The following is a 19,132-nucleotide window of genomic DNA, read 5'->3' as shown; positions in this document are numbered from 1 at the left end:
TTTTGCAACTAAAATGCTGATGTCAACACAAGCGTGTTTACAGCGAGACTGACTGAGTGAGGGAGAGCTATGCGTGTGAGGTTGCGGGAGCGGGCGGTGTCCCGTGTTTGGTGCCGCGCGCGATTTGAATGTACTTCAATAACTTCAATGTACAGAATATTCCTCCGGCGGGGCAATCCGCGTATTTGCAAATCCGTGTATTATAAACCCACGTATGTTAAGGGCCGACTGTACTTTGTTTTACATCGTCCTGTGCATACCATACCATGCGTTTGGCTACTTTGGGCTTGCTATGATGACGCAAGAGATCTGCCCTGGCAACTGTACCGACACTCACAGCTGATGGTGCGTTGGTGCATCGTTTCCATTGTTTGCTGGTACTGTAGTTACTGGCAAATATTTTTCAACCTAAAGAAACTATTACCCGTTTGGAGGTCGACCCTTAATTTTTTGCCAAATAATTTGGTCTTAAAAACTCGAACTACACACAGGTATATACGATAAATAAGGACATGGGGGGCCAGGGTTTTTTTATTGGGGGGGCAGCAAAGTACACGGATTTTTAACATTCACGGGTATATCTGTTACCTAACCCCGTATGTTAAGCGCTGACTGTACTAAAAAAAATAAATAAAATAAAATAATTAATAAAAAAAATAAAAATCTGCTCACGGTGGACATTTCTCCGCTTAACTACAGTAAACTCTTGAAAGACAATTTGGGGAGACAGCAGAAACTCATTAGCCCCCTGACCCTTGAATTTGTATTTTTAATGTGCAATAAATGTAGGTGATGTGTATTTCCTCTTACATTTCTTCTTAATTTTTAAGTCAAATTACAGATTATATATCATATTTTTTCCTATCATTTAATACTGTATGTTATATTATTTATAATGAAGCATATACCATAAGAGGCTGATCATACCAGAATATTATAATGAATTAATAAAAACAAACTGGCATTTGATGTTCTACAACCCTTCTATATTCTGTTCATTATGGTTATGTTAATACACCTGACCCCACCCCATTTTTCTTGTTTTGGCTTGTGATTGCCCACCCCGTCATCCCAGCCTGGCCCAACGTAATGAGTGCCGATGGTTACGCACTTGTCTAGCAGGCGTGATTGAGACTGATGGGATGTGCAGGCCCCGAAATGCACGACTGCTATCTATGTCAAATGTTTTCTACAAGTTGTTGAAGTGATACATATAATAGTAAAGCTTAATGACAGCAGTAATAGGCTACAATATGTGAACAAATTATTTTCATGCTGAGTTAGGCTAGGCTAGATTATATTAGGGGAGGCTTGGTTTTTGTTTCATTGAGATAAATATGTAATTATTTCTTGTACAAAAGAGTAAACCAAATCAAACCTAACATGAACAATAACTTCCAAACAATCCCAAACGTAGTCAAATTTAATATGAAAATATCAGTTGCTCACCTAATGTAATGTAACCTAATGCAACATGAAAAAAAATTTCTTTTCTATCATTATTGTTGTTGTTAGCTATTGTAGTCCCTGTACTAATTTCCTTATTTTTGTGTTCATTAAGAACTTTACCACCGAACATATTACATCAAAATCCTATAGAAAACATAAATTTTCTACAAAGTGAGTGTCTGTCATCTCTATCATCTGGCTGGAACTTTTAATGCCAGTCTAGACAGTGGCAGTTGGAGAACTTGGATCTGACAGGTTCTCTGGATGCAGTTCCTGGCAGTTATTTTTGCTGATTTTTTAAATGTTACTGAAATATCCTTGTAAGGAGAGCATAAAATACATTTATCTTTTTTCAATAATAATTCTGAGAAATTTATCTGGTATATCTGAATCTGTCGCTCAAGGCAGGCATGACAGCTGACATTGTACAAGTATCCCCCGATTTATGATCTCTTACCTATGATATTCCACTTGTACAATAGTGATGTATTAAGACCACCCCCTATTTACGAACAAAAAATTTTCACGAACGATGGTCATCATGTGGTCAATGCGGTAAATGGAACGCATCTCTCAGTGCACTTATCAGCTGCAGTCTACCCACGCGCTGCTACGTGGCCACCTGGTGCACTACAGTCCCACACTTTGTTCCATGGTGATCGCACATGCCCATGATCGTGTAGCTCAATGGTTATAGGGCAATATCAGTGTTGGTACTTAACATTTTTTTAACCTTACAGTGAGAGGACAACAATAACATTTAAATTGTACTCTGGTGACTGTAAAGTGAATTTTGCTGTTTTTTGTGACTGTAAAGTGCCTCTGTTGTTGTGAACATGATGTGAGCAGTGTCAGCCGTCATCATTGTTTTTACGTTATCATCGTTCTCTCACTTTTTGTAACAAGTGCTTTTGCTCTGTTTTTGTAACTGTGAAGTGAACAGTGAAACTTTGAAAATGTCTAGGAAGGCCAAGGTGCCCAGGAAAACTGTGTCACTGGAGGTGAAGCTTGACATTGTTAACCTGTGTGGGAGTCACAGTGATGTCTCCACTCCACCCTTCAAGAGGCCCCTTAGCTTTGAAGGGTACATGTGATGATGACCAGGTTTGTTCTTAATGATGTGGTGAGTGTTGTTTAAATGTGTTTTTCGGTGATTCATGTGGGTGTTGGACTGGCTGGGAACGAATCCCATTGAACCCCATGTTATAATGATCCCAATTTATGCTATTTCAACCTGTGATGGGTTTTTCAGGAAGGTAATCCCACCATAAATAGGGGATACCTGTACCTTCACACCTAATATAATGAAGACCAAATAATGGTTTTTCTTACCATATTATCATAATATAGGTCAAATTTCGAATTAGTTTAAGATAATAATATTGGTATACGCAAATGTTCTCTTTTGGGTGTACCATTAATAAGCTAAAATGTATAAAACTGATATATCTAATTTGCATTCTGATATGCTGAAAGTATCTGACAACTTACATCAACACCACTGACTAATTTTTTCATGCAAATGTCTCTCATCAGCTCTAGTCTTGTTTCTTTTGTAACTGATTACCTTATTCTTCAGATGAAATAAGAGTATTTTTACTCAATTTTGTTATAATATCTGGCATGATGATATGAGGCACTCAGCATTACAAGGGGGTAAAGCGCCACCCTGGGCAAAATGCGTTTTTTGACGGATATCACTATTTTCTCCCTTCCTCTACATGTTGGCGTTGGATGTAACCCCCTAGGTAGACTAGAAATATGTTTGAAAGTCCTTACAGGCTGGGAGCTACGTATCTGGCTGTGTGTTCAGGAAGTAAAGGTGGTCACATCCCGTTCAGAGTGAGAAGAGCGTTTTTTAGAGAGGGCAGGGAAAGACTTTGAAAAGTATGTGATTGATTATGGCGAGGACATTAAAGTTATACACACTCCTCAGGATTTACGTAACTTCAACTGGAACCAATTACCCAATATCCCATTGAAACAATGGTTTCGGTTAACGAACGACCCTCTGGAACGAATTGAGTTCGTTAACCGAGGGACCACTGTATACTAATGATGCGTATTCAAAGAAGTTCCAAAAAAATACTGTACATGTATAAATATAATATGTTTTTTTTTCCAGATAGGTATCTGGAAAAAATATTTTTTCCAGATAGGAATTAAAAAAATACAGCTTTTACTTACTTTGTGATCTCTACTGACAGAGCCTGAGCCTTTCTGCTAACATGCAAGTATGTGGAGGCAAGCTCCCGACTCCCAGACCCTGAACCTCCACCACTACTGCCACTGGCACTCCCCATCTTCACTCGCTGGTTCTCCATTGCCTTTACATATTTCTCAAGTTGCTTGCTGCGGAACCTGGAACCAGTCATATTCCTTTGGGTTAAATGATTTCATTAAAATTGATAATATAGAAAAGTACATACAGGGGGTCCCCGGGTTACGAACGAGTTCCGTTCCTCAGGACGTTCTTAAGTCGGAAATGTACGTAAGTTGGAACACATACCCTATGTGCACTATATCATAGCTAAATCCTTTTATACATCTCGAATCACTTAATTTAAGAGAAAAGAAGAAATTGAATGACATAATACAGTAAAGGAAAGTAAAAATTTAAGTTTAACACTTACACTGAAACCTTGGGCTGGCTGATCTTCCACCCATATCACTAACAATAATTCCATTTCAATTAACAGTCCACTTCTTTGTTTTGTTATCACAGTTGAGTGCATTGGTGTAGATCCTTTTACATGTGTGATAGTTGACCGACTGAAGCCCAACGCTTTACCAATGACTGAGGATGTTTCACCTATTTCAGGACATTTAATTATACCAACTTTCACTTCCATTGTAATTGTTTTCCTTTTCTTGGATGTACTACTATCACTTGTATCACGTTTGCATTTGAGAGCCATGATGAGGGCAGAAAACTAGAGTTAATAAGCAAACAACAACAGTTTGCACTTGATCACACATGCTACTGAGGTGAGGGTAAGGTGTGCTGACGCTCCCTCAAAGCGCATGGCTTGGGTTATGCATTCCTCCCCACCTGCCGCTCCGCCTCGCTGCTACGCCATGCAAACTAGTTTTCGTACGTTAATACAGTACAGTGATACCCCGATTTACGCTGTCAATTGAACCCACGGGGTACCGCGTAAAACGAAAACCGTGTAAAGTGAACAACAGAACATATGGGATTAATTCCAATAGAGACTGGCCCGACCCCCAAACTCCACTTTTTGACGACACAAAACTACGTTGTAGTAAAAATATTATCTTAACTTTATGATGGTATGCACACACAAAATATAGAAGAGAAATATCAATAATAGAATAATATACTGTACCAGGTAAAAGAAAAATCAAGGGGTAACACGTTAGGTTAGAAAAAATAAAGGTTTAACACTTACCTAAGGTTAGGTGAGGAAAAATCAAGGTTTAACACCTATGTAAGATTAGGTTAGGTTAGGAAAAATAAAGGTTTAACACTTACGTAAGATTAGGTTAGGTTAGGAAAATTAAGGTCAGATTTGGAAAAATAACGGTTAGGTTTAACACTTACGTTAGTAGAAGAGATGGGTCGGCAAACAGGGATGGAGGCTGGTTCCGAGGCAGAGGGCAGATTACTGGCCCTCAGGTGAATCACCATCACTATCCACCATAATTGTCAGGGCATCCCTGACAAATCCCTCAAAGTCACCTTCACTGTTACTGTCACTATCACTGGCTCGGGCTGGCTGTGGTGGGTTGCGGGCGAAGAACTCGGTAATGCTTTTTTGACGGGTAGTGTTGAAGTTGTCTTAATACACCTTGATGTACGGCTCCATAGCCTGCACCAGCCGGGTTTGGAAGACTTCATAGCGGTCATCATCATGGTCGTTGGAAAGGAAGAGCTTCAGTTTCTCTGCACACTCGATGGCACCCTTAACATTACTGTACTATGCGTTAACTTGTGTTCTTCTGGGGGTTGACGCACCACCTGCCTCTTGACTGACGTGATCATCTTCCAACATCTCGTCGGCAGTCATTTCAGGATCTCTGATCACCTCCAGGATGTCTTTGTTGGTGGTCTCGGAGAAGCCTTCAGCTGTAATACTGTGCGCAGCTTCTCTTGCAAGGTCCAATGCCACTGTAACAGACTGAACCTCACCAGTCACAGGTTGACTCCGCCTCTCACCTGGGATACCATGCAACACATGCCTCCATGCGTGACGAATCGTAGCTACAGACAGCTGGTCCCATGCCTCCACCAAGAAGTCCACAGCTTGTTTGACGTTAAATTTTTTCCAAAACTGTTTGACGAGAACTTCTTGATTCACCACCTCTTGTTCCTTGTCCTCGTCGCTTTTGCTCTCGCTATCGGTGTCACCCAGCTTACGCAACTCATCCTTGGTGATGGTACAGTCATTCAGGAGCTTAAACTTCTTTGCAGAGTATGCAGCTTTCAAATTGCATATCAACTCCTGGTCCATGGGCTGGATTAATGACGTAGTGTTGGGAGGAAAGAAGACCACTTTTATGTTGGGGTGATGATCCACAAGTAGTGGCGAGTGTCCTGGTGCATTGTCAAGGAGCGACAGAATGCTGAAGGGAAAATTCTGTTGCTCGCAGAATTTCATCACGTTGGGAACGAAACAGTCATCAAACCAGGAGAGTGACAGAGCAGAGAACATCCACACCTTATGTGCGGTCAGCCAGTGGACATTAATCTTGCTCATGTCCACGTTCTTGTAGGCATGCGGCTTGCGGGCAGTGTGGATCACCGATAACTTGGGTTTACAGGTACTGGAGGCATTGGTGGTAAAGAGGACGGTGATGCTCTCCTTCTGCAACTTCCGGCCCCGAATCTTGCCGGCAGACTGGACAACGAAGGTCTTGGTAGGTAGCTTTTTCCAAAATAGACCGGATTCGTCCATGTTGAACACCTGGTCGTCGGTGTACTGTCCTTCCTCCATAACCTCACGTAAGAATGGAGGAAAATCTCTAGCCACCACACGGTCAGCACTCGCTTCTTCACCACCAATGGTAATGTTGGTGATCTTGTTCCTCTTCTTAAACCTATGCAGCCAACCAGAGGAAGCATTGAAGGGTTTGGGCTCTGCAATTCCCATCTTACGTAACACTGCTGCGTACAGTTCACGGGCGTACTCTTGAACGGATCGCGTGTCTACAACCATGTTGCGTCGCGCCTGACGAATCAAGTAACTCACCAGCAAATTTTCAACCTTTAGCAGCACCTTGTTCTGGCAATACTTGATCACTGAAGCACCTGCAGACTTTGTGATTCTCATGTGTTCTTTGATCTTGGCTGCATCCTTCTTAATAGTACGAATCGTAGATTCGTTGACTCCATGCTGGCTCGCGAGATCAGCTTGACGTGTTCCTTTCTCCAACTCTTGAATAATCTTGTATTTCACTTCGTAGCTTAGGGAACGTCGTATCTTCTTTGGCTTAGGGCGGCTGGGTCCAGGTAATGCAAGGTTTTTCTCTGGGGGCGGTGGTCCGGCGGAAGCCATTTTACAGAACAATAGATACTGGTTTACACAGTGTGACCTGGAGGGATGCAACTGACGCGTAAAGCGGGGTATTATTGTACTACGAACCACGTGTACCTATATTGGATTGATAAAATAATTGACCTGATGGGACCTCATTCGTATTGGCGGGTGTTCGTAAGTCGGACATTCTTAACTCGGGGACCCCCTGTATAAGAACACTCAAAATATACAGTTAAATTCCTCATATCCAAAGGTCTGTATAACTGAACTCTGCATATCTGTAACACCACATATGATACCATTACAATTTATCCATAAACACTCATCTGCCCATCTAGAAGTAGGGTCAGGATATATTGCGACTTTATATAAAAAAAATTCTTTATCACGGCTACCAAATTTACCAAAATTTTCCCATATATGGCGATAATTTTTTTATTTTGCGAGGGAAATCGGGCAGAAAATGCAAATGTACTGCCATGGCAAACAAATGCGTTTTTGCTCACCAGAGGCGCCACCATGGTTGCTCACTCACACATTCACACTCGCCCGCTCAGTCTTTCTGAGTGAGTGACGAGAAAGCAGCCTACTCTGCTGCAGATTACGACTTCTAAGGTGAGTGCAAATGGGTTGCCAGTGACGTGAAAAGTAGAGTGAGGATAATGGAAAGCTTAATGGAAATTATTTAATACTGTAAGTAATATTTTTGGTTTGTTCGTTTGTGATTGTTAAAGGAAGGTGGCAGTGTGTCGTCTGTTGTTCTTGGGATGGCCCATCAGCTGCCGAGTTTGGTGCAAGTTCAAATTTCTAAAGCGAGTGTAAATGGGTTGCTAGTGACGTGAAAAGTGAAGTGAAGATAATGTAAAGCTTAATGGAAAAGATTTAATACTGTAACTAATATTTTTGGTGTTTGTTTATGTAGGTGTGGGATTGTCAAGTGAGGGAGGCAGTGTGGCGTCTGCTGCCGAGTCTGGTGTTCCCGGGATGGTGTGTCAGCTGCCGAGTCTAGTGTTCCTTGATATTGATATTGAAATAGTCTGTTGTTCCCGAGTCTAGTGTTCATTGGTGCTTTATTTAGTAAGAAAATGAACTTGTTAAGTCAAGTTTAGTCACTTTTTTTGGCATCCAGAACCTAACCCTATTTTTCCCATTGGTTACATGTAATTATATATCGCGATTTAGTATACCTGTATAGCGAACATCGTTGGACCCTATCTCGCAATATATCCCGACCCTACTGTACCATAAATTTTCTCTTGGAGATTCACAATGGTAATACGGAGAATATAAATCTTCATAAAAACTCACAGGGAAAAAGAAAACACTGGAGCACCTTAGCTTTTGTCTTTGTTCAAGACATCTTTGGAGGCAAGATGTTTTGAATAAAAACGAATGCTAAGGTGCTCCATTGTTTCCCTTTTCCAGTGAGTTTTTATGAAGATTCCCTCGAGAGATGAAGAGGTCTACCGTATTTGCAAAAGATATAACACGCAGAGACTGATGATCAATTGATTATCATACTGTACAAGATAGGGGTGGCAATTTTTATTTAAATAACTGGCAGTGGAAGAGATCAAACAGGTGTCTCAGTTTAATCAATTCACCAAAGTGTCTCCTTGTCAATGGTTGAAGATATTTAAGGCAGGATGTTTTGTTCTACCGGAGGTTATACAATATAGAGTAACAAAACCACTTGGGTTGAGTGCAAGTACAGTATAAGTGACTTCTGGTAAACTTAGGTTCTGTGCAATGGAACAGTGACAAGCATATCAGATCTAAATAACTGTAAGTACATTACTAACCTCAGCAGTTCCTGTTGACGGATGTGATAACTGTGTTGTAGTGTTATACTCTGCCTCGCCAGAGGGGTAGTTGTCAACGTAAGAGCTGCAGTCAGCAACTCGGCTGCCCGACCATGACACTCTGCTGCTTCTTCCAGCCGTCCACCACGCCGGCACGCCTCAGCTCGACGCTGCTCTCGGTGTGCCTTATCAGTGTTTAGACAGTAAAATTTGGTTATATCTAAGATGAAGGACAAATTAATGGCAGGATGTAGTTTCCAGAGCCATATATCAAACAGTTTCTCATTGTATAAAGTGGTGGACATTAGAAAATCAATTTGAAATGACTTAGAATTGCATTAAATATGCATAATGATAGCAGTAACAGTTTGGTGTACAGTATGACATGATTCTCATTCTATTCTCCCACCAAAAACACTGTTTGGTGATTTTTAACATAAATATTAGGAAAAATTTAATTACCTTGAGTCCTAGACAGTAATCAACTACAGTACTGTACTGTATTCCATGTAGAGGAAAGGTTTTGGGAAAATTCACTAGGAAGGTTATTTCAAGAGTTTACAACTCTTATTAAAAAATAAAAAAATAGCAGCACCCAGTTTCTGGGATTTTGTTTTGTTTTATAAACACTTATTGTTTGAATACACTTGTAGTCAGAACTGGGAGTATTGTACATAATATTGTAATTAATTTAAAATTTTTGTCCCTAAAACTCGCTTTATCATAGAGGCTGTGGTATCATGCACTTCTTTTAACCCTTTGCTGATATAGCTATCCCACAACAGTTGTGATATATTTCTCCTGGGCCTAATTCAAATTTCCCAGACTTTGTACATTAGTAATAGCTGAACCATGGCTGAGTCAAGAAGTACTTCATCCACTCATGTGCTGCGCCCCATGCAGGAAGAAACTGATGTCATATATATTTGATTTTAGAGACAAGGATGACCCTCCTATGCATAGTGAACTTTGATAGTTTAAATCAAGAGTCTGTGGTGAAATCTGAATGTCTTTATGATTCTTTCATATTCCCCCATCCAGGCGTCCAGTGGAAATTAACCATAAGTTGCCTGAACATTAATATATGGCCATAATAACTAACCTCTGATGTCATTACCCCTTTAAGGTACAGTAACCATAAAATAGGATGTTTTTGGACACATTTGCGGTAAAACTGAATGTTCACTCTTCATGACATTACGAATACAATTGTGGGAAAACAAATTTTGTGACCATAAAGAGGAAACGTGAAAGTATATAAATTCAAAATTTTTGGAAGCTGACGTAATTATAAGTGGGAAAAAAGAAAAAAGAAATCATGTTTGTTAGATAAAAACCATAAAATTCGTTACAACCAAAATTTTTCTTCACCCAGAAAAATTTTAATTCTGTAATAGAAATTTACTGGTACCAATATCTTTTTCAGAACTGTACTGTGCAGCATCCACAATATGAAAATCATGAACTTTTTCTGAATAGCAGTTTCATTAAGCCCATCTCTTATCTTTTAGTCGTCATGGGGTGATTTTTGACACATGGCTAAATTGAATGGCAAACTTGTTAAGGTGAATAAATAAAAAAATTAATAATCAATAAAATAAATAAATGCCTAGAACATAAAAGCAGACAAACTGAAAAAAGGTAAGAAATACACTAGAGTACTGTAAGTGATATCTCTGTTAGCCCGAACAATTGGTGCAGAGCACTTTCAGGAATGAGCGATTTCTGGGTAACAAGACGACTTGCTCAAACCCGGAAAAAATATCCCTCATCCCCGGAATTTTCCGGGTAATGGAAAAATTTTCTCGTTAGTTCCAGTAATTGCCCATGACATCATTTCTCGAACCCGGAAAAATATCCCTCATCCCCGGAAATTTCCGGGTAACGGAAAATTTTTCTCAGAAGTTCCAGAAATTGCCCATTACATCATCTCTCGAACCCGGAAAAAATCCCCCATTCCCGGAATTTTCCAGGTACTGTAACGGAAAATTTTATCTGAATTTCCAGAAAATGTGCCCGATTTCCATCTCTCAAACCCAGGTGCCAAGAATTTTTTTCATAATTTTTCGGGAAATCGTTCCCAAAGCCGTAATTTTCTGGAAAATTCCAGCTATGGGAACGATTTTCTGAGAACATTTCAATTCCGGCTATCGGACAGTTCCAGGTTTGAGGGATCCCGGCTAACGGAGATATTACTGTACTTGTGTATCCAAGAAGTTAATAGAGAAAACAAAATAATCATACACTGTACAAGTACTAGTACTGTATCAAGTAATAATCCATTGAGAAATATATTTTTATTTACCTGCATATTGTTCATAAATCAATGGTCCATCTTTGTTTCATACAATACAGTACTGTATATATTTTTGTTACAGGTATGTCAATACCTATATATTTTTGTCAATTCCCTGGTGTCCAAAGTGACCCCAAAGGTATCTGGACCTGTCACAATGTAGTTGAACCCACTTTAACATGTAAAATTAATGGCTGTCCAAAGTCACTCTAGCTCACTCTTAATTTATGGTCATAGTTTACAACAGCACTAATGACAATGAGGAACTTTAGGAAAACATTCTGAAGAAAAAACTTGCTTTTTATTTCTTGAATACCCAAAAATAGGTTGGAGGAATTGCAACTTTCCATTTATAGGTTTTCTTAAGTTTCTGTCATAAGTCAACAAAATATAGACATGCATAAAAACAGATTGATTTTTCCAGCTCCAGCTTTTTGTAAACAAATCAGTTAGTATAAAGTATATCATTCGGGGCTCCTCTCTGGTACTTCTTCCTGTACTGTATAACGAACTTGTTCTACACTCCGTGACATCGTCAGGAATTTCTTCTCCTGACATGTCATCAAGAATGAAATACATAAGTAATAAGGATATAAAAGAACAAAGAGTGAGAATATTGGCCAACACATAAACAATTAGTTATATTATTTTATGTTAATGATACTCTGGATAGATTTGTTTAAAAAGTCATGACCATGCGGAAACATGACCAGTATGAGTAACGTAACAACTTGATTATGTGTCACCCAATATTCATGCTCTTCTTATTTAGAGAGCGAGAGAGCAGACATATTTACTCTTAATTTGTTAAAATTAAGGTCAAATAACCACTTAAAACAAAATAAAAAAATTGCTATTCATATATTAATATCAACCTAACCCCTAGACGGGAGCTCTGCCCCCGGAACCCCGGTAGGCCTAACCTGACCCCTAGCCGGGGGCTCCACCCCCAGACGCCCGGTAGGCCTCGCTTAAACTAACCTAAAAGTTTCAGTAATTAAAACTTTGGGGCGCGCCATGTACGAAAGTACAATACCTTAATTAGAAGTGGAAGGATCAGGGATACGATCAGGGATACAGCCTTAACAACATCAACCTAGAAAAGTCGACTTGTGAAAGAGACTTAGGGGTACTTGTAAGCCCTGACCTACGGCCAAGAAAACAATGCGTTAATGTTCGAAATAAGGCAAACAGAGTACGTATTAGGTTTTATATCTAGAAGTGTAAGTAATAAGAGTGCAAAGGTCTTATTGCAATGCAACTATATCTTGCGCTAGTCAGGCTGCACCTCGATTATGCTGTTCAGTTCTGGTGCCCTTATTATAGAATGGATATCAATTCACTAGAGTCTGTGCAGCAAAGAATGACGAAAATGATTCCAGGAGTTAGAAACCTTCCATATCAGGATAGGTTAAAGAAACTAAACTTGCATTCCCTAGAAAGACGAAGAGTGCAGGGAGATATGATAGAAGTATTTAAGTGGGTGGAAGGAATCAATAAAGGAGCTATAGATAAAGTTCTTATAATATCTGAGCAGGAATGAACTCGTAGCAATGGATTTAAGTTGGATAAGTTTAGGTTCAGGAGGGAGAGAGGAAGGAACTGGTTCACAAATAGGGTGGTGGACGAGTGGAACAAGCTTAGCAACTTTGTAGTAAGTGCTGGAATGCTGGAAAGTTTTAAAAAGAGGCTAGATGGATTCATGGATGATAGAGTGGTAGTAACTCTCAACAGGAGCTGCCATGCACAGGCCAACCGGCCTATTGCAGACTCCATATTTTCTTATGTTCTTATGATAGAATGATTGTCTTTCTCATAAGACTCGGCAATAAACTTAAAATAATTGTATAAGCACAAATGACAACCAACCACCACCACGGCCATTGTGAGACTAGTCAATGAAATTACCCTGGCTGTTTCCTTTGAAAAAAATCAAATGTGATTGCTCGAAAAAAATTTGCGTGATATCGATACTTCATTGGTCACGACTGGATGACATCAGTCAACACTGTGCTTGCGTGAAGAACAGATAACATTTCCTCACAGATGAAGACTGAAAACTACTTAAAATCAATTAAATTGAATTGTGTCCCTATTATCCATTTTCGCCATGTATATAAGAACATAAGAAAATAAGAATGGAGAAAACTGCAGTGGGCCTATTGGCCCATTCTGGGTAGTCCCATTTACACCCAACCCCTATTGCTCATATAAGCATCCAACCTATGTTTGAAGCTATCCAGTGTGTTCGAGTTAATGATGATATTTGGTAACTTGTTCCACTCGTCCACTACTCTATTTCCAAACCAATGTTTACCTATTTTGCGCCTAAATCTAAATTTGTCTAATTTAAAACCATTGTTACGAGTTCGCTCCTGGTTGGATAGTTTGAGTACCTTTGTAATGTCCCCTTTGTTTAGCCCTGACTTCCATTTATACACCTCTATCATGTCGCCCCTCGCTCTACGTCTCTCGAAGGAGTGCAAATTAAGATGCTTTAACCTGTCTCTGTACTCAAGGTTCCTAATGCCCGGGATTAGTCTTGTCATTCTCCTCTGAATTCCTTCCAAGGATTCTATATCCATTCTGTAATACGGTGACCAGAATTGAACTGCGTAATCCAAGTGAGGTCTCACAAGCGCAAGATACAGTTTTAAGATGACCTCGCTAGTCTTGTAACTAACACTCCTTTGTATGAACCCAAGTACTCTATTAGCCTTGTTTCGAGCAAATACACATTGTTTACTTGGCTTAAGATTCCTATTTATCATTACACCTAAAACTCTCTCGCAGTCGAATTTCTCAATAACATAGTTGTTCACCTGGTATCTGGTTTCCCTGTTTACATCTCCTATACTGTACTGAGTACTTTACATTTGTCCACATTGAATTTCATCTGCCATTTTTCAGACCATTCAAAATTTTTTTTTAGATCTTCCTGTAGTTTTGCGGAGTCCTCGTCAGATTTAATTACACGTCCTATTTTAGTGTGTCACGAACCACGCCATCAATTGTCATGATCTACCTACCCAGCACTACGAACCACGCCATCTATTGTCCTGATCTACCTACCCAGCACCACGAGCAACGCCATCTAGGGACGAAACCCGAGTATGACCAGTCTTAGTTACCACTCCGGGGTTTCCCTTCTCCATATCCTGGTTGTTGCGTCACCTCCTCCAAGTCTTCCTCATCAGATCCAGTTCGATGAGAGTTCAGTTCACTCTGGGAAGTGACCACAGGATCACCTATCCTGGAAACCTACGGCACAGTGACTACCTACCGTCTTCTACAATACTCAGCCTTACTCGTCAGCCATCTCAGCTCCGCACTTAAGTATTTGTAATCTTATATTGCCTCCCCACCTCCACCTTGCTTCAAATTATTGTATGTTGTATAAATATGTATATACTGTTAATGTTTAGGTTAAGTATGGTTAAGGGTAAATTATAGAAAGCTGAATATTTTGTTAAGGAATTTATGGTACTTTATTATACACAACAAAAACTCGCATCCTTTGTCTACCCTTTTACAGTCCGATTGTTTTTGTTTTTTTATTGTTGTTGCCTGTTGGGATCTGGGTAGACTTTTAACTATACAGTAAAAGTCCAAAAATCCGGATGCCAGGAATCCGGACCACCCGAGAATCCGGACTTTTCAAAAACCCAAACTTTTTAAATTTAGCGGGCTTTTGTGGGTTACGTGAATGAATGGAGTTGCTTTAAAAAATTAATTTACATAATTCTAATAATAAAATTAATTGTAAATTATAGGTAGCTAATTTTGTTAGTTTTGTAATTAGCTTGAACTGAAATGTAAAATTTGAGGCACTATAAATCTTTTGTGTGTATGTGTGCATGCGTGAATGCCACAGCTGCACAGCGACAACAAACGACCACACGATCGCCACTTTAAAACAAGCAATCAAACTGTGACAACGTATGTAATTTTGAGTCCTACTCTTTCCATGTACAGAGTACAAGCCCATAATAATGGCCCCTAAAGTAGATAAACTTCGTTGTGTGAAGAAAAAGAAGAACACATTGAAATTGAGTGACAAACTTGAAATAATTAAGAAACTAGAATGTAATGTGAGCAATGCTGTTCTAATGGAAACATACAACATTGGAAAGTCTACAATTTATGATATAAAAAAGGCAAAGAATAAAATTCTAGAATTCACAGCTTCTTCTGAGCCTTACATTAAAATTGCTGAAAGAAAAAGTTTACATAGGCCCAAATTAGAAAATCTTGATAAAGTGTTGCGCGAATGGTTTTTGTTAAAACGATCAGAAGGTATGGCAATTTCTGGGCCGATGCTTATTTCCAAAGCAAAATCTTTTAAGGAGCAAATGAACATTGAATCAGAGTGCGCATTTAGTGATGGATGGCTTAGGAATTTCAAGACTCGTCATGGTATTAGACAGTTTGTTTACATTTTTGTCTAGTGTTGACTTTATTTTTCTTTAAAACTGCTCGTTTTGATAAATGAAGTATGCTTTATTTGATAATGAATAAACTATCAAAATGTACCTGTTCATCTCTTCTTTATTCCTCCTTAAATTTTAATTTTAAAAGTACTGCCTGAGAATCCGGAAAATCCGAAAATCCGGACCGACCCAATCCCCAAGCAGTCCGGATTTTTGGACTTCTACTGTATTCTAAATCCCCAACTCGTAACAAGTGTCATCAGCAAATTTACTTATGTTGCTGTCTATGCCGATATCTATGTCGTTTATGTATATAATAAATAATAATGGTCCAAGTACCGAGCCTTGGGGAACCCCACTTGTGACGTTGCTCCAATGGGACTTAGTGCCGTTAATGCTCACTCGCTGTTTCCTGTCCTGTAACCACGCCCTAATACATTTTAGAATACTGTATCACCATTAATGCCATGAGCCTCTACTTTTCTTATTAGTCTTTTGTGGGGGACTCTGTCGAAGGCTTTGCTAAAGTCAAGATATACCACATCATAATTGTGCCCCTTGTCCACTGATTCGAAAACTGATGAAAAGAATGTTAATAGATTAGTTAGACATGAACGCCCGCTTGTGAAGCCATGCTGGGAATCATTGATCAACTTGTGCTTCTCCAGGTGGTTTCGAATAGTTTGAAATGATTGCTCCCAGTAATTTGCCTACAATTGATGTTAGGCTGATTGGACGGTAGTTAGAGGATAGTCATCTACATATCTCCCTTCTTGAAAATCGGTATTACATTCGCTATCCTCCAGGATTCTGGTACTACACCTGTTTTTAAGGACAGGTTAGACATCTTTGCTAAGGGCATACTAAGCTCTTCCTAACATTCCTTTAATACTCTGGAAAATATCTCATCGGGACCAGGTGACTTATTAGGCTTTAGTTTGGCTATTTGCTTACTAACATCGTTACTAGTCACTACTATCTCGCTTAATTTGTTTTCTTCACTATCTCTGTATAGCGTCAGTGCCTCGGGTATCATGTTTAAATTTTCAGTGGTGAAAACTGTTGAAAACTATTTATTCAGATTATTGCTCATTTCTCCGTCGTTATCAGTTAGCTCGCCGGTATCTGACTATATTGGTTCAATCTTTTCTCGTGTTTTAGTTTGATACATTTGATAGAATCCCTTGGGGTTTGACTTTGCCTCCCTTGGTATCCTCAGCTCATTATTCCTCTTTGCTTTTCTTATCTAGGGCTTAACCCTACCAGCCAATACCTTATAATAATCTCGGAGGTAAACTTCGCCACAATTTAGCCTCCTACCTATAGCCTTCCTTTGACCAATAATGTTCTTTAAATAATTATTTATCCATTTAGGGTCAATGTTGTTTGATCTAAGTATTTTTGTATGGTATGTTCTGCCTTTGTGCATTAAGTAACTCATTATTTAGATCGTCGTGGAACTCGGCAACCTCAGATCTTGTTATCAGGTCAGTCTCAACCGTCAGGTCTCCGGGTAGGGTGAGGTCGCCCGCTGTGGGTACATTGTAGGTCACATCATGTGAGGTCATGTAGTTCACCCCCAAGCATGATACCCCTTCTCTCAACTGCCTCTTCAAACTATCAAAGTTTGCCCTTCTGAAATCTGGGGGGTTCAAAATGCTCAGAATAGCGAGATCTAAATGATTCAGTAGTTTATAATTTTCGGGGGTGCTATGTCCGAAAGTAAAATAATACTAGCAGAGGGTTAGCCCCCCGTCTAGGAAGTTAGGTAAAGTTAGGTACGTTTCTTTGGTTCGTTAGGTCAGGTTCTATTAGGTTCATTATTATTCACTTGTGACGTTAGTACATAGAATGAAAGTTAGTTGAAATGATGAGATATATCTATTGCATGTGTTAAAAATCCCAGATTCCATGGTTGTACAAAACAAAAATTTTACCAAACGTTTTTGTTGAAATTCACAGTACTAAGGGTTGGTTTTCCTGCCTTCACATTGAGTCACACAGCCTAGTGGTACCTCTTTTGTAGCGTGTTAACTCTACCTTAAACTTGTACTTAACACTCATGTACTGAACTGTTTCTCCTTTAGTACAATTTCTGATGCAATAGGTTATCATTCTTAAATAATAAATATCATACCGTGAATAAGTGTTCAAGTAGCTGGGGTACACGTTGGCAGACACTAATAGTATCCAGTAATATTTGTGTTGTTAATGGTGTAACATGTTCTTGCCCTCAGACATAAATAAACCAATTATAACTCACAGTCCAACAGCTACTGCACCTTTACCACCTAAACATTCTCTTGTTCTAAGGAGTTCTTCATATTTTATAATGATTTAAATATATTAATGATATTTACTTACCTGGTTTAAGGGAGAGTTGTCCATTCCCAACCCATATTTAAGACAACATTCAGGGATCGATAGTCCGCCATGAAGGTGTTGGAAACCCTTTATAACATTTAGATCCTCTTGGTGCGCCACAAAGGCTCCTCGGATCCTCTCTCACTCATGGCCACTCAACTCAACATTTCACGGGGGAGGAAAATACATACTCACTCTTATAAAAATCTGAACAAGTTATTCTCAATTTAATAAGTAACTAAATATTAATAAATATTTACTGTAATAGAATCGAAAGAAGTTATTGAAAACTGTTCTAAAGATCCCTACTACATTAAAACGCTAAATATAAACTCTGCTAAGTTAAGTTTGTTTATAGAGGGACCAGCTGATGGTGCCCTTGAGCGAGCGTAAGTTTAGCCTGGTGAGGAAAGTTGGCACATGTATCTCATCACATTTATTAACTTATCTTTGTCTTACTGTTAACTGCTATCAACTTCTTCTGATACATGGCTACCACTAGCAAACATTTTTGTCGTCTAATTATTATTTCTAGTACGTACTATGTATATGAAAATTCTTATAGGACAATTGTTTTTCGTTTGCTATTTGAAATGGTATGCTCATTAGTGTCAATTGATAAGTTTTATTTAATGATGATGTGACCTTTTACTATCCGGTGAAAATCCAAATGACATAGATAACGAGTTACTTCTGAATTGGGGTCATGTAAACAAGGACTGGCCAGGCTTGAAGTTATTGCAATTTATTTTAAATGTAATTACAATTGTGTGGTTGTAATTAATACTATATGAGATAATTTTAATTTAATTTTCATAAGGTAATTCTTATTGTAGTGGAAGGTCTTGGGATTGCAATTTAGTTTTAATTGAGAATTGAAGTCTCCTCACATGATCGTCCACTTCGGCACCTCAACTACCCTGAGAGATTGGAGCGCCTGAACTTGCCTACCTTATACTACAGACGAGCAAGGAGCGACCTAATTAAGGTGTATAAGCATCTCAAGGGGCACTACTCAGTCGAGTGTCCTTACTTGGAGCTGGCGGACGCTCGCCCCACAAGGGGTCACAGCTCAAGATTGAAGAAGCCGCAGGTTCAGAAAACTGTGAGGACAAACTTTTTCGGAGTGAGGGTTGTGAACTCTTGGAACAATCTACCAGAAAGCGTTGTGACGGCACCGAGTGTGAGCTCTTCCAAGAACAGACTTGACCAACACTGGAGCGGGTTCAGGTACATTCAGGAGCAGGTGCATGTCCAGTACTTGCCAACAGTGAGTAACAGAGGCGTGAC

At 39.3% G+C, this 19,132-nt stretch overlaps 1 protein-coding gene across 1 annotated transcript in view; it reads right to left on the bottom strand.

The window, feature by feature from the left end:
- The window catches only part of LOC121863626 (nuclear receptor-binding factor 2-like), a 28,724-nt gene extending 10,788 nt beyond the window's left edge, over positions 1-17,936 (bottom strand). The window contains exons 1-3 of the mRNA XM_042362380.1: positions 17,843-17,936; positions 8,753-8,937; positions 3,637-3,810 (exon numbers count right to left, since the gene is read on the bottom strand). Coding sequence (XP_042218314.1) covers positions 3,637-3,810; positions 8,753-8,937; positions 17,843-17,866 — 383 coding nt within the window. The 5' untranslated portion in view covers positions 17,867-17,936. The remainder of the gene's footprint in view (positions 1-3,636; positions 3,811-8,752; positions 8,938-17,842) is intronic.
- Between the last annotated feature and the right edge of the window lie 1,196 nt (positions 17,937-19,132).

This window comes from Homarus americanus, unplaced genomic scaffold (genome assembly GCF_018991925.1).
Source record: "Homarus americanus isolate GMGI-L3 unplaced genomic scaffold, GMGI_Hamer_2.0 scaffold41366, whole genome shotgun sequence".
Lineage (NCBI taxonomy): Eukaryota > Metazoa > Arthropoda > Malacostraca > Decapoda > Nephropidae > Homarus > Homarus americanus.
Note: the sequence above shows the minus strand (reverse complement) of the source record. Positions and strands in the feature narration are given on the sequence as shown.